General features: G+C 35.7%; 1 protein-coding gene across 2 annotated transcripts in view; it reads left to right on the top strand.

Annotated features, from left to right (window-relative positions):
* The window catches only part of PTPRQ (protein tyrosine phosphatase, receptor type Q), a 251,518-nt gene that overhangs the window by 147,944 nt on the left and 86,929 nt on the right, over positions 1-16,645 (top strand). For both annotated transcript variants that reach the window (XM_025403263.1, XM_025403264.1), the window contains one exon: positions 13,038-13,361. In XM_025403263.1, coding sequence (XP_025259048.1) covers positions 13,038-13,361 — 324 coding nt within the window. The remainder of the gene's footprint in view (positions 1-13,037; positions 13,362-16,645) is intronic.

Consider the following 16,645-nt stretch of genomic DNA (forward strand, 5'->3'; position numbering starts at 1 on the left):
TCTAACAAGTATTGAGAAGGAAATGATAAAATATTTAACTATGACTGTGGATGTTTTTCTTTCAGTTCTGTCCAGGTTTGCTTCATGTAGTTTCAGTTAAAAAAAAAAAAGTTTTTACTAAAAACATGCATATTTGTAATTGTTATATTTTCCTAATTAACTGATCCTTTGATCATTCTAAACTATCCCTTCAAATTTGGGGACACTCCTTGTATTAAGGCTTTTTTGTCTGATATTAATATAACACATGTTCTTTTGTTCGTGGTTTGCATCATACATCTTTTTCTCTTCTTACTTTTGAATTATTTGTACTGTATTTAAAATGTGTCTGGTGGACAGCAAAGTACATCTCTTGTGAACAATATATAATCAGGTCTTTAATCTTGTCTGACAACCTCTGACTTTTAAATGAAGTATTTAATTCATTTAGATTTAAACTTAGTATTAATTTAGTTGACTTTGGATCAACTATTTTTTCTTTGTTTTCTATATATCCTATCACTTATTTTTTAGTTCCTCTGTTCTTGCTTTCTTTCTTGCCTTCTACTAGGTTAAGTATATATTTTTAGCATTATATTTTAATTCTTCTACTTGACTTTTAGCTATGTTTCTTTGTATTATTATTTTTAGTGGCTTCTCAAGGGACTACAACATGATTCCTTGACTTATTATATCTACTTAATTTATGTAACTGGAAATAAAATACATGAATTTTGCAAAAGTATTCCCATGTACTTCCCTGTAGTTTCTGCTGTTATTGTTATATTTGTTGTACTTACTGTTAATAGATGTCGAGTTATTATACATGTCAGCTATATATATTTGTGTGTGTGTGTGTGCACACACTCGGTTTTTCAGCTGTTGCTTTTTACTGTGCTCCTTGGATTCTCCATCATGTACATATAATTAAAATATTAGGCAAGGATTTATGGGGAGTTTAGTTCCAAACTTTGGGTCTAACTCCTCTGTTTCCAACTACTTTAGCAGCCTCATTCTTCATTTTCTGACACCTCAAGCCAATAACTGTGTTTTTTTCCTTTTCCAAGTTCATACATGTTATCTGCAGAAGAGTTTGATACAAGTTATCACCAGATCAGAGTTCCCCAAGCTAGAATTTTTTTTTTTTACATTTTTAGCTGCTTTTGCAAAATTTTTGCACAAAATATGAATCTGAGCTCCTTTCAAGATTTTTATAAAAATATCTAGTCACACTGAACACTTTAGTGTATAATAGCCTTAATGACATTTGGTGATGGGTAGATAGAAGAGGAGTTTATACTGCAATAATACATATGGCTTTAAATTGATTATTAGACATTTTTGTTCTTCAAAATCTTTTGAGCCAAGTGTGGTGGCTCACACCTGTAATCACAGAGCTTTGGAAGGCTGAGGTGGAAGGATCTCTTGAGCCCAGGAGTTTGAGAATAGCCTTGGCAATATAGCGAGATCCCATTAGTACAAAAAATTAAAAAAAAAAAAAAGCCTAGAGTGGTGGTGTGTGCCTGTAGTTCCAGCCACTCAGGAGGCTGAGGTGGAGGATTGCTTAAGCCCAGATATTTAAGGTTATACTGAGCTATGATGGTACCACTGCACTCTAGCCTGGGCAACAGATTGGCACCCTCACACCTGTAATCCCAGCACTTTGGGAGGCCAAGGAGGGCAGATCACGAGGTCAGGATTTCGAGACCAGCCTGCCAACATGGTGAAACCCCGTCTCTACTAAAAATACAAAATTAGCTGGGTGCAGTGGCACATGCTTGTAATTCCAGCTGCTCAGGAGGCTGAGGCGGGAGAATTGGTTAAAATCACGAGGCGGAGGTTGCAGCGAGCCGAGATCGTACCATTGCACTCCAGCCTGGGCGATGACAGTGAAACTCCATCTCAAAGAAAAAGAAAAGAAAATCTCGGCAATCAGAGAGTTTTCTGTTTGTTGCTTTCTACCACTGAAGTCCATGTCTCCAACCTCACACCACCCTTTGAGCCTTTCTTCTCTATTGTTTCTCCTTCCATCTCTTCCTTCTCTCTTGCTTTCTCTTATGGGGTCCCTGAGCAATCCCAATTCTTTATTCTTTCTTATGGATATTTTCTCAAAGCTTAGATTCAGCACTCCTTGTGTATATTTTAATCAATAAAGTTTTTCTGTACAGTCACAGGGTTTTTTTTTTTTTTTTTTCTTTTCTTTTCTTTTCGAGATGTAGTCTTGCTCTGTTGCCCAGACGGGGGAGTGCAGTGGTGCAATCTCGGCTCACTGCAACCTCCACCTACTGGGTTCAAATGATTCTCCTGCCTCAGCTTCCTGAGTAGCTGGGCCTACAGGCGTGTGCCACCACACCCAGCTAATTTTGGTGTTTTTGGTAAAGATGGGGTTTCACCATGTTGGCTAGGCTAGTCTCAAATTCCTGACCTAGAGTGATCCTGCCGCACCTCCCAAAGTGTTGGAATTACAGGCATGAGCCACCGTGTCTGGCCAGCCACAGTTTTTAGAAAAAAAAAAGAGGGGAAAGATGTTTTAAGTAGCATTCAATTATATTCAACATTTGGTGGAACTTGTGTTTTTGAAATCTGTCCATCCATTCATCCATCCATCCATCCATCCATCTGTTGATTTGTTCACTGATTCACATTTTTGCTAAACAAGTACTTATGATACATCAATGTGTGTCAGGCATTATATGCTTATCTGTTTCTTCTGACGTTTTTTTTTTTTTTCGTATTCTACTTCATTGTACATTAACTATTGATATAGACTCAATTCTTCATTTCTGGTGTTTTTTTTTTTTTGAGACAGAGTCTTGCTCTGTCGCCCAGGCTGGGGTGCAGTGGCCGGATCTCAGCTCACTGCAAGCTCCGCCTCCCGGGTTTAGACCATTCTCCTGCCTCAGCCTCCCGAGTAGCTGGGACTACAGGCGCCCGCCACCTCGCCCGGCTAGTTTTTTGTATTTTTTAGTAGAGACGGGGTTTCACCGTGTTAGCCAGGATGGTCTTGATCTCCTGACCTCGTGATCCGCCCGTCTCGGCCTCCCAAAGTGTTGGGATTACAGGCTTGAGCCACCGCGCCCGGCCTTCTGGTGTTTTGATAATATGAGTACTCCTTTCAAATGTTCATTCACTCTCATGATTTCAGTTACTTATAGATACAGATATTCTCCCAAATTCCTTTACCTGGCCCAGTATACTAACACAAACCTCTCCTGTGATAACTCTATTTATCCTGCTAATAAGATATGAAGCTAAAATTTTATTTCCTCACACTCATTCTTGGGTAAATCTCCACAAGCCAGTGTGTCTTTCTAATTTCTTCGTCACTCTCAATGGTTCAGTTTAGTCTCCAGGTGTTATAGGAGTGGTCTTAATAGATAATTAAGTCGGCTTTCTGATTAGTCTTCTAAAAACTATTTCAGATAAACTATGTAAAATCAAAGTTGTCATTTTTAATAAATATTCTCACGAGATGACTTACTGAATGCAGCTGTCAAAACTAATGAATTTATAAATCAAGCCAGCTCATTTTGCCTTTGTATTAGTCTGTTCTCACACTGCTATGAAGAAATACTTGAGACTGGGTAATTTATAATGGAAAAAGATTTAATTGACTCACAGTTCAGCATGGCTGGGAGGGCCTCAGGAAATTTACAATCATGGCAAAAAGGGAGTCAAACACCTCCTTCTTCACATGGCCAGCAGCAAGGAAAAGTATGAGTGCCCATTGGAGGGGGAAGCCCTTTATAAAACTATCAGATCTCATGAGAACTAACTCACTATCATGAGAACAGGATGGGGGAAACCACCCCCATGATTCAATTATCTCTACCTGATCCATCCCATGACACATGGGGATTACGGGAACTACAATTCAAGATGAGATTTGGGTGGGGACACAACCAAACCATATTAGCCTCCAAACAGAATATGTATAACTATATGTGTAACTAGTTTTCCTTGTAGTGGTCTCTAAAAAATGACTTTTTCTTCAGAAGTTTTATTGAGAAATTTTTTAAAGGTAAGTGTTTCACAATACATAGTTTAAAGACTAAAATTATAGCTATGTTTTATATTTGGGGCCCCAATTGTCCAACTATACATATAAAACAATTTTAAAATATCATACTCCTATTTTATGCAAATTGAATATATTTATATTATAAGACTAATTTGGCACATTAGTATGAATGGGTCAGTCCATATTCTCAGCTTTGTAGTAGCAAGCACTCAAAATCATGTTTATGTTACATAACTTGATAAGTACTCCAAAATTTATCTGGATTAAGCCAGGCTACCAGAGAGAGGTGCACATGAATGATATACTTACAATCTCTGAAGAAATAGTTTTAGTAAAACATATTTGAGAATTATTCCACCTATGTATTCAGAGTGACATTGTAAAAATGGGAAAAATTAAACATACTTAGTATTTACTGTGTATGGATGTTGTTGAGGACATTGCTTATTAAATTGTACTCTCTTTATGTTTTTTTCCAGAAGAAATGTATCTTTGGTTTCAGTACCAGAGATTATTATATTTTTGTTCATTTAATTTATCTTTATTTGTGGTAACAAATATTTACAATCTTGCTTTTCCCATTGTTTTATTTATTTGTTATAAAGAGTCAAATTTATAATTTACTTCTAGGAAGTCTACAGTGTGTATTTTGTCAGTTAACCTAATTCTTGGGTTCATTCCTTTTGTTTTACCCTATTTTCTCTGTGCTCAATGTATCATCACATCCTGTCAATATTTCTTTGAATTTTTCTTTAGCTCTATTCCTAATTATTTTTAACCTACCAGATCATTGTAATCTACATTGTGCTTTATATGTAAAATATCGAACAAGTTTTTATCAAACTTGCCTATTCCCCATAACAAGTGATATGAAGGCTCAGACTTTTCTTTAAGTTTATATGTCACTAATTAATTTCTGTCAGTTGTTTCTGTATCACCTACTGCAGTCACCTAAACTGCTTTCAAACTTTCACTGCCTTTCAATAACACCACACCTGATAATCCCTCACACTTTTTTTCTTACTACTGCCTTAGTTAGACTATTTTCCTTCAGCCTAAGATTCTTCCCAGCCCTTGACAAACATTTTGTTGCCACTTACATATCTCTCCCCATACTCAACCCACTTGAACCTTTTTTCTTTCACATCTTTACTAATCCTCAGTTGTCCCTTCGATTTAGAGCTCCCAGATCTTCTTCTTTGTCCTGTTGCCTTTACCTCTTTGTAGTTATTTCTATTAACTAAAATATTTTTCATCAATATATGAAAAGATGCTTATACCTTGACTTGTAACCAGCCCACATCGTTCAATGTGAATGTTCAATAAATGCTATTGATTAAATTCAAGCTAGTGTAAAATTTATATCTGGTATGCTGAAATTTGCTTTGAACTTAACTTTGACAGTATTTCCATTTTTATATTGATCCACACTATGTTAGTGTTAGCAAATTTTAGTTTTATTTGTGTATGTTTAAATTATCTGTTTGCATGTTGTGTTTCTAAAAGGATACTAGATTATTTAAAATTTCTAGAGACAAAAATATTCTTAATAAACTTGGGAAGACTAGGTTGATAATTTTGTATGTTTTATAAATATAATTCACAAATATAACTTTTCAGACATCTGTTTTGCTTAAAAGAGAGTACATCTGTTCCTGAAAAATAAAAATATATAGTCAGAAATAAAGAATTTAAACTTGGTCATCTAAGTTAGTGTACTTATCCAGGTCAATGAGAAGTCAATACAAAACTAACTACCTTCACAATCCTATCAGGAGAGTTTGGCAATTTCTAATAATTGATATTCAGAAGTTTACAGAATAATTACATTTTATGCACATTTTCATCTTCTAAGTAGAATTTACTAGTCACTAAAAACTCTCATGCATTTAAACATATAACAAATCTTGCTTATTTAGATCTACAGACCCTAATTTCAACCATGATGAAAGTATTTTAGTGATAAGAATAATTTATGAATAAAAATGTAATTTACTGAATACCTTGGCAGTTAATGTTGATCGCTTCATCACAGTTCAGTCATGTTTAGAAAATCTAAGCAAGCTGTGTGATTACTCCAGGAAGCATGGAATGATGTGTTCAAATTAGTACCATCTGTGGATAGAAAAAGTTTGAGGTTTTTAGTCATTCTTAAAGAATGGAAATCTGATTCTCCATGCTGAAATGAGTGTAATCCTTTTTGTATCTGTAATTCAATAAGGCAGTTGCCTTGAAATAGTCTAGTTCAGCATACGGTTCATCAAAGAGAAGATACTGGATATAAATGAGGGTTACTGCTGGTCACTTATGAATACTTCTGAGGTAGGCTTGTTTAAAAAAGTTCTACAAGTTATACAATATATTTCACCTCAGATCAGACTTATTTTTGGTTTGTCTTTCTAAGCACATTTGAGTGAAAATGTGGACTAGATTTTGTACCGCATGAAAACAGAAGGCTGTTTCAATGAACCATCATTTATTTCCACAGTCAACAAACACTTATTGAGTGCCAGTATGTTCCAGTGTCCCATCACTGTGCCTGTCACATAATAGGAGACTGAAATTGTCATTATGTTTCCATAGCCAGGTTACAAATAACTCTTGCCTGGATTTTGTGGTTTTTCTTTATAAGACTTTTCTTCTCTGAAAACTTAATTGGAGAATACTAGAGTCTGTGAATGAATATTGATCTGCTGAAAATTTTTACTATGTAGCAAAATTTGCTAGTAACAAACACCAGCTATCCTAAAATCTGAACATTGGAGGAAAAAATAGTTGGTCATAGAGGCATGGGCATCTAGTCATCCCTCCAGATGGGATTAGGAAAGGGCAGCCTCCTCCACCTTCTCTAGTTCATTAGCTAGTGAATATTTCCCTCCTGTAGTTTAGCAAACTCTAGGAGAGAAAATTAAAATATGGGAAAGGTGACTGGTGGTAGAGCTAAAAAATAAATAAATAAATAAATAAATAAATAAATAAAAGGAAAGTATTTGGACCCTGATTCTCATGAGGAAAGAGTAGAGTGTAAGATTTTAATGAAAAGAAAAGTCGATATAAAACTTTTCAAGGCCAGGTGCCGTGGTGCACACTTGTGATCCCAGAAATTTGGGAGGTTGAGGTGGACGGATCTGTTGAGCCCAGGAGTTCAAGACCAGCCTAGGAAACATGGTGAAACTCCATCTCTACAAAAAGTACGAAATTAGCTGGGTGTGATGGTGCACACCTGTGTTTCCAGCCACCCGAGAGACTGCGATGGGAGGATCATATGAGCCTGGGAGGTTGAGGCTGCAATGAGCCATGATTGTGCCTCTGCATTCCAGCCTGAGCAACAGGGTAAGACTCTGTCTCAAGAAAAAAAAAAAAGTAAAAATTTCTGCATTGTAAAAACTATCAGCAAAATAAAAAGATAACAGATTTGGAAAATATGTCTTCATCAAGTATCACAAAAAGGTTATAGTAAAGCCTTAAATAAATAAAGAGCAAAGCCTTCCACCCAATAGAAAAAAAAGTAGGAAAAAATACAAATGATAGTTTATAGAAAAGGAAATTAAAGGGAGAGAAATGCAATAAGTTTCACAGTGAATTATATTTTTTCCTTTCTGAAACTTTTATTGCATACTCTGTTGGCAAGTGTGTTGGGAACAGGCACTCTTATGCATGTTGACAGGTGTAGGTATTGGTAAAACCTTTCTGGAGTGTTATTTAGCAATGTCTACCAATGCTACAAATATGCATATGTTTTACCTAGCAATGATTATCCTACAGATTTACTCACACATATGTGTGGAATATGAAAGCATAGGCTTATACATTACAGCTTGTTTGTTGCAAATATTGGACACAGCTTAATATCATTTCACAGGGGCTGGTAAAATCAAATTCGATATATCCATTTCAATGTGCTTACTCCATACAACTCCAGACACTAAAGAAAAAGGCAAAACATATCCAAAGCATATATATAGTGACCCTAAATCCCAATTTCCAGGGCAGTCTGAGTTTATGCTTGTTGTGCTGGCATTTCATCCAACAGACATTGCCTTTTACTCTCAAAAGTGACCTGTCTGTATAACAAATAATTTTCTGCAATGGAGTGAATGTTTGTATCACCCCCAGAATCATATGTTGAGGTCCCAACTCCCTGTGTGATGCTATTAGGAGGTGAGGCCTTTCAGAGGTAATTAGGTCATGAGGGTAGAACCCTCATGAATGGGATTAGTACTCTTATAAGAAGACTGCAGAGAGCTCTTTTGCCCTCTTTCTGCTATACAAGGACACAATAAGAAGCCAGCAGTCTGGAGTCAAGAGGCTGGTTCTCACCAGAAACCCGCCATGCTGGCACCCTGATCTCTGACTTTCAGTTCCAGAATGATGAGAAATAAATTTCTGTTGTTTGTAAATCACTCAGTCTATAGTAACTTGCTACAGCAGCCGAAACTAAGACAGTCACTCTAGGTATATTCTTTGGAAGTGAGAGAAGGGACTGGGAGGAAGAAGAGAGTGGGATATGAGGTTAGATGGAAAGAAAGGGAAGCCTGCACTCCAGTCTGGGTCACAGAGTGAGACCTTGTCAAAAAATAAAAATAAAAAAAAACTTTTCAAGTATCCCACTGTACTTCAGATAAACCTAAAAGTCATACATTTGGTTTAAGGACTTAGTGTAATGTGATTCCACCTACATTGCCTACTTCGTCTCTTCCCATTCATCTCCTTGTAGACCCAACAGCCTTCATTAAGTGTTTTCAATTGTGTGACACTGTCTTCTTCTTCAGGGTCTTAACACCTTCACACATCCTGATTTTTTTTTTAATCTGTGAAGCTTCTTCTTATCCTTCAGGTCTCTAATTAAATTATCCTTCATCAGGAAAGCTAAATAAAGTCCCCTGTTATACCCTTGATTCATTTGCTCATACATTCAAAAAATATTTATTGAATCACCATTTTGTTTAATTCAGTAGTGTAGACTCTTAGAGACAAGATCTGATATGTACGTTGACATTTTATGTATATATAACCTACAAATATATCTTTTGCAGCGATTTTTCAATATTTTTATTGAGATGGATATGGAAGCAAAATCTCAATCTTTTATGGGGTGGGTTTATAGTGCAGAGCTAAGATTTATAGGAAAGTAAGTATCAGTTCAAAATAATGCAGGCTATATAAACTAATAGAGCTATCTGAAAATAAATTTTAAAATAAACTCCCCTTGAGATTTAGAGTTTCCCCTTGCTCTCTATATGTAAGCAGAGACTGGGTAAGTAGTGATCGCTCATTTTGTAATCACTTAATGATTGTATTGGTCTTCTATTGCTGTGTAACAAATTGTCACAAACTTACTGGCTTAAAACCATACCCATTTATTAGCTCATAGTTCTATAGGTCAGAAGTCCAGGCATGCTGTGCCTAGGTTCTCTACTTATTCTCACAAGCTGAAGTCAAGTTATCAGTCAACATTTTCTTGTGTAACTCAGGATCCTCTCCCAAGTTCATGTGGTTGTGGCAGAATTTAGTTCCTTGCAGTCATAGGACTGACAGCCCCTTCCCTGGAGGGCTTTTAGCTAAGGGCTTCTCTCAGCTCCTAAATATTTTGTGTTCCTTATCATGTGGCTCCCTCCTTCTTGAAAGCCAGCAATAGAGAAATTTTTGTGCACTGAATCCATCTCTTTAAAGCTTTGACTTCCTTTTCTGAAAATGGCCAAAAATACTATTCTCCTTTTAGAGGGCTCAGGTTATAAGGTCATGTCCACGGGATAGCTCTCTATTTTAAAGTAAAATGATTAAGATTCTTAGTTACAGCAGCAACATAGCTTTCCATCTGGACCTAGATCAGTGTTTGGCTGAGTAAGTGGAAGAATCTGTTTGTACAGGGACCAGGAATCTTGCGGGATATCTGCAGACACAAAGGTCAGGCAAAGAGACAAGATGACCAAGATGATCTCTCAATTCCAAATTCTGAGATTTTGTGATTTTCTCATTTATTTGTGTGTTCTTATGGATTCAGTTGCCAAATATATATCTTAAAAACTGAATTCTGTCCTGTTGCTATCATCTAATTTCTTCTTTCCTGGACAAATCAAGTAGTCTCTGAATTTCTCCCTTTTCCTGTTTTGCAATTACCAGACTAGACTTAATAAAATGTACCTCTGGACATACTGTGACATTTTTTATAGCTTTCCATTGCCTGACAAGCTATCTATAGTTTCCTCTGACACAGTAAGTCCCCAAGCTATTGTGCAGTCCTTCTGTTTGTTATTGCCGACATGAATTACAAGCTACAGTTTAACTCATCTTAGCTCATATCACCCTCTCTTCTATGATCTCCACTTTTACAATCAGTGAAATTCCATCTCTCGTGCCATCTCTTCTCTAAAAACATTTTCTGAATACCCAAGTCAATCAAACGCATCTGATTTATGTTATAATATTTTGAAAATGTATCTTATGTTCAGATGATCTGAGTTCAAATTTAGTGACTGAGGGATTTGAAAAAATTATGAAAATTCTACATTTTAGCCAATTCTAAAACTTCTTCCTCTATAAATGTACATTTTTTTTCCTAAAGATAGTGTTTTCTCTAATTGCTTTTCTTCATGATAGATAAAGGTAAAACAGAATTTGTGGTAAGTAGTGTGCCAAGTGGTCTATCTTACTGCTACTTTTAAGGTTAATGTTCAATTAAATGTAGTAAGATTTGATAATAAATATTAATATTTAAAAATAAAGTAATTGAATCTTATCATAAGACTTTAATCTACTAACTATCTTCCACGGCTTTATACCTTCTCTTCCAGTTTTGGTAAAAAAAAAATATATATATATATATATGTGTGTGTGTATATATATATATATATATTTATATATAAATCAAGCATCTATCTAGTATTTGATATCATCTCCTTCTGGGTATCTGAGAGGAATTTCAAAGTTAACCTACTCAAAAAAAATTGTTTATCTTCCTCCCCAAAGATTACCCCTCTTGCAGTCACCCACATCTTGATTAATAGTGACTTCATCTTTTTATTTGCTCAATCCAAAAACCTTAGGGCATTTTTTATTCCTCTCTTTCTCTGCTATTTCACATGCCACACATCAGCAAACCTTGCCAGCTCTCCTTCACATTATATTCAAGAGTTGAATGTTTCTTTTTGCTTCTGCTGCTACTACCATGGAGCAGGCCACCGTGATCTCTTGTGTTGACATTGCAGTTGCCTGCTAATTACTCTCCTTGTTTCCAGCCTTGTTACCCTTTAGTCTGTTCTCAACACAGTAGCTAGAGTGATTCTGTGAAAGAGAGAGGCTGCCACTTCTCTGCTCAAATGAAAGCCATGACAATGTCCTCTAGCATCACATACTGGTAGCTTCCACCGGTCACTCAGGACTTCTTGTTACTCTCCAAATATATCAGCCATGCCTGCAACTATACAGTTTCCTCTGCTTCAAATTTCTCTTTCTGAAATATTCACATGGCTAGGTCCCCTGCCTACATATGGAACTTAGTATCTTCTAACCCCTTCTCTGATTGCCTAATTTAAATTTTCAGTATCCCTGAAACTCTCCTTCTTCCTATTCTTCTTTTTCTCCATAACACTGATCATCATCCAAAACACTACAGTTGGCCCTCCAAATCCGTGTGTTCTGCATCTGTGGATTCAATCAACTACAGATGGAAAATATACAAAACCAAAATGTGTCTGTACCCAACGTGCCCAGACTTTTATTTCTTGGCATTAATCTCTAAATAGTACAACAGCTATTTATAGAGCATTTACATTGTGTTAGGTGTTATAAATGACCTAAGATTATTTGAATTATATGAGAAGATGTGTGTAGTTTATATGTAGATACTACACCGTTTTATATAAGGAACTTGAACATCTTCTGATTTTGTTCTCCATGGAAGGTCTGGGAGCCAGTACCCTGTGGATACAAAAGGTGACTATGTACAATGCTTATTGATACTTTTATTGTTTATAGCACCCCGAATTTAAATTTTGCAGGGACAGGAAGTTTTGTCTGTTTTGTTCCTTGTATTTTCAGCACCTACAATTCTACCTGTACATATTAGATGCTCTTAGATATTTATTGACTGTTGAATTAATATATCTTTAGAGATCAATGAGCCTTCTAAATGTTTATTAATTTTCTTTTTTTAAAATGTGAATATTAACATACAGTTTGCATTAATTATGTAATTTTCACATGTCATCATTTAGATTCTCTTTATCTCCATCTTCTTAATAAAGGTCCTTGAAGATATACAAAGAAAGGCATGGTTGAGAAGAGTTCCAATACCACTTAATTGATTGCTCTTTCATATTTCTAACCGTAACATGCTTATATTACTTGCCCAATAATCTGTCTCTTGAAAACAGGACATGAGCTTTATTGTATCCTCAATCCCTAACACCAGGCTCAGAGCCTGACACATGGTATGCATTTGGCAAACCAATAGTTAGTATGAAAGCAAATAAATGACTCCAAGTAGGACCATGTGTTAATTCTAAATATGCCTGAGATAAAATTAAAAATAGATGAATTATATACATTAAAAACTGTCAGTAATATTGTTTATTTAAAATTGTTTTATAATCAACATTTACTAGATATAAGATGTGTTTGTGTTTATTTAGACATTTAAATACACAAATATCTTCCCTTGGAACTGAGTATTACAAACTCAAACCATACCTAGGGAAGTCCTTAGGATGACATGAGCATATAGTTTTCCTTTGTAACGGTGAAGTAGTTCTATTTGAAGCCAAAGTTTGTTTATATAAGCCACTTATGATTGAATTTGGAAGCAAAATTAAGAATTAATAAATTACAATTATTTTGCCCTCTACCCTTTTAAAATAGTGGTCCTGGAAGCATCACTCTAAGGTTCTTCTTATTAAGTGTGGGAATAATTAATCTAAATGCTATAGTAATTTGACAGATCTCTACTAGCTTCTCCATAATAGAATTCTATTCTTTCTTCTGTTTACAAAGTGTTTGGTAATTGTAACTGCTTTTAATTTTTCCCTTTAATTTTTAGTTCCCAGTGTTCCCACAAATATTGCTTTTTCTGATGTACAGTCAACTAGTGCAACGTTGACATGGATAAGACCTGACACTATCCTTGGCTACTTTCAAAATTACAAAATTACCACTCAGCTTCGTGCTCAAAAATGCAGAGAATGGGAATCCGAAGAATGTGTTGAATATCAAAAAATTCAATACCTCTATGAAGCTAACTTAACTGAAGAAACAGTATATGGATTAAAGAAATTTAGATGGTATAGATTCCAAGTGGCTGCCAGCACCAATGCTGGCTATGGCAATGCTTCAAATTGGATTTCTACGCAAACTCTGCCTGGCCGTGAGTATTGTCCTGACATATACATATTGATTTCTGTTATATTCTGTATCTGTCTATATATTATGCTTTATACTTAATCTAATTGTGTATAAAATCACTGAACATAGAAATAACTGAGGACACTACCATATATAACAACATGTTTATTTTTAATTTAGTTGAAACCCAAAGAGAAATGCAATGTTAGTCATTATTAGGGCTTTTCTCAAACTCCCAAAGTTGTGCCAACGTCCTAGAATCTCATATTGCAACAGTGCATTGTGGGAAGCTTCTCTGATGCTCTACCATTAAGCCATACTGATTATCATCTAATGCCCTTGACCCAGGCCCACATTCTTTTTTACATATTTGGAGGCTCTGCTGCTTTTAAGCCCAACTTTACGACCTTTTCAGTGACTTCAAACTTACACACAAACACGTGTGACCACAATAACCCTGACTGATCTGTCTGCAAGTAGTTTTTCAGCTTGTATTTTTCAACTGCACAAAATTCTAAGGCAAAGAATTATCAAGCTATCAACTCCTAGCTTGAGATAGGAAGAAGAAAAAAATACAGAGAAGAAACATAAATACTCGAAATTATTTTGCCATCTATACATCTTTCAGGACTTTAAATGCTTTTCCATACAAACCATCAATGTATAAGTAAAGATTGCTCTTGCAACGTAGGTTTTACGTTTATAGTTAACTGTCCTGCTTGCTTGGAGAATATAATTAACCATAATTAAGTAAATAAATTTATATTCCTTATCCTGAACTCTGTCTACATAGAATTGTGATGGTTTCTATGCAACATAAGTAAGTTGCAAATCAAGTCCTGCAAGCCAGAGCTCTGGGGAATGGCTGCATTCTCTGAAATGCCATTTCTGCCCCAGCCCTCCAGAGCAAATTTCAGGTTTGCCAGGCCACCCATCCCATATAAACCCTTCAGATATAGACCTTATGTTATCATCTTCCTATCTTGACTGAGGCTCTTAAAAGATGATCCCTTTCAAATCCAAATCACATGTTCTTAAACATTTTTGATACTTATTAGCATAGTAATATACCTACACACACACAGACATAGATTTTCAGTGACAAATACCATGTTAGCACTTATAGATATAGATAGTGAAATAAACTTTGATCTAGAGGGCTTTATTTTCTAGGCCACCAATTGTGTCTCTTGTTATAATTTCCCAGAGTATCTGGCATAATGTTTGTAATAGTAAATGTTCAACAAATGTCTGTTAATATAATTCAACATTTGAGGTAGAATCCTGACAACTCAGCCTTTGACACAATTGTCCAACCTTTTCTCTTTTTGGTACTTTGACACTTGGTTTCTGTAAGGTCTGCCCTTCTGTTTTTTCTCCTACCTTCCTGGTAGTTCCTTCTTAGTCCTCTTTGCTGAATTATTCTCAGCAAATAATTGTTTTTTAACTGTAAGCATTGGAGAGATGAGAGAGCTACACTTGGCCCTTTTTTCTTCTTTATCAACACACAACCCCAAGGAGATTTTACCCTAACTGCTCTTATTCTGGTCTATAGCTTTAAAGTCTACTTACATCTCGATTATTCTCAAATACTATATCCAGTCCTGAATGCTGCCTAGATCTCCAGATCAGTATATCTGCCTGATCAACTAATCACTGGGCTTGTGTGTTGAATATACTTCTCTAAATTATCATGATCAAATACCAAACCTTCTCATATCATTATTTATCTGTTTGCAGAAAATGAAAATCCAGGCACTGTTCTTTTCCTCCTCAATCTTGCCCATGATTCATTTCAACCACACTATCTAACCCAATTCCTCCATTTTCATTACTATTACATTAGTCCAACTCTTCATTACTGCTCCCATATCACTAGCCTAACTAGCCTCTTACACTGCCAGACTGGTCTTTTTCAACCTAAAGCAGATGATGTCACTTTCTTGCTTAAAACTAACCAATGAATTCCCATGGCTCTTAGAATAAATTTTGCATTTCTTATCATGGTTAACAAGCCCTATATGACTTGGCTCTTACCTTAAACTTTAACATTATTTATAGCCATGTTCCCCCTTACCATTGTCTTCCACTCATACTAGACTTTTTTTTTTTTTTTTTTTTTTTGCTTACACAAAATAAATTCTTAGAATTTGCACCTTTGCGTTCCCTGTTTCTTTTGACCAAAATGTTCTTCCACCTCCTTCTTCACATGAGCAGCTTCTTATAACATAGATCTCTACTTAAATGATCTCTGCTCAGAATGAATTTCCCTGACCACTCAATCTAAAAATAGTTAAAATAGTCATGCAGTAATCTTATATAATATCATGTTATTTTAATGAATATTTATAATTACATGATCATTTTTATTTGCTTCTGTTTAAGGTCTGCCTTGATCATTACTATTGCTTTTTTTTTGTGATAAGATCTCATTCTTTCACACAGGTTGGAGTGCAGGGGCATGATCACAGCTTACCGCAGCTTTGACCTCCTGGACTCAAGTAATCCTCCCACTTCAGCCTTCCAAGTAGCTGAGACTACAGGCACATGCCACTGTGACTGGCTAAATTTTTTTAAATTTTTTTGATATAGATGAGGTCTCACTATGTTGCCCAAGCTGGTCTTGAACTCTTGGGCTCAAGTGATCCTCCTGCCCTGGCCTCCCAAAGTGCTGAGATTACAAGCATGAGCCACCATCCCACCCATATTTTCTTGTTGTCTAGAATAGTTCCCAGTACCAGGAAATACTCTATAAATATTCCCTGAATGAGAGAAATTTGATTGAATAAGTTCCAGTGGGTAGGACAAAAAAAGATTGTTTTCCAGTGCAGGTGATGACAAGGATGATGATGCTATCACAAAGATAGCAAAAATATGGAAAAAATTCAGTTTACTTTGGGGTTAGTCAGTAGGTATGGTTATTTTGAACCTGATGATTTTGTCAAGAAATAACTATTCTAATATAACTAGAAAACAGAAATGAGTAAATGCCCAGAGATTGGAACCAAACACATCAGTAGCCTAGATCTGACTTGTGGACAGCTGATTTGTAACCTTTGATTAAAATATGCCTGTGCCTTTGTGCCTGCTGCCACTAGGGTTCCCATTCTGAGTATCTCACTGAGGAGTACCTGCTTCTAATTACCACACTGAGCCAGGAAGTGAACTTTTTAAATGCACAGTCCCTTGCAAGCACACTTGACACTATTATACAAGATGTTTAATTAGCATAAACCAACATATAACATGATCAGTTCAGAAGTTGGTAAATGAAACTGAAAAGTTGGATTTCTAAATAATCCTACA

This window comes from Theropithecus gelada, chromosome 11 (genome assembly GCF_003255815.1).
Source record: "Theropithecus gelada isolate Dixy chromosome 11, Tgel_1.0, whole genome shotgun sequence".
Taxonomy (NCBI): Eukaryota; Metazoa; Chordata; class Mammalia; order Primates; family Cercopithecidae; genus Theropithecus; species Theropithecus gelada.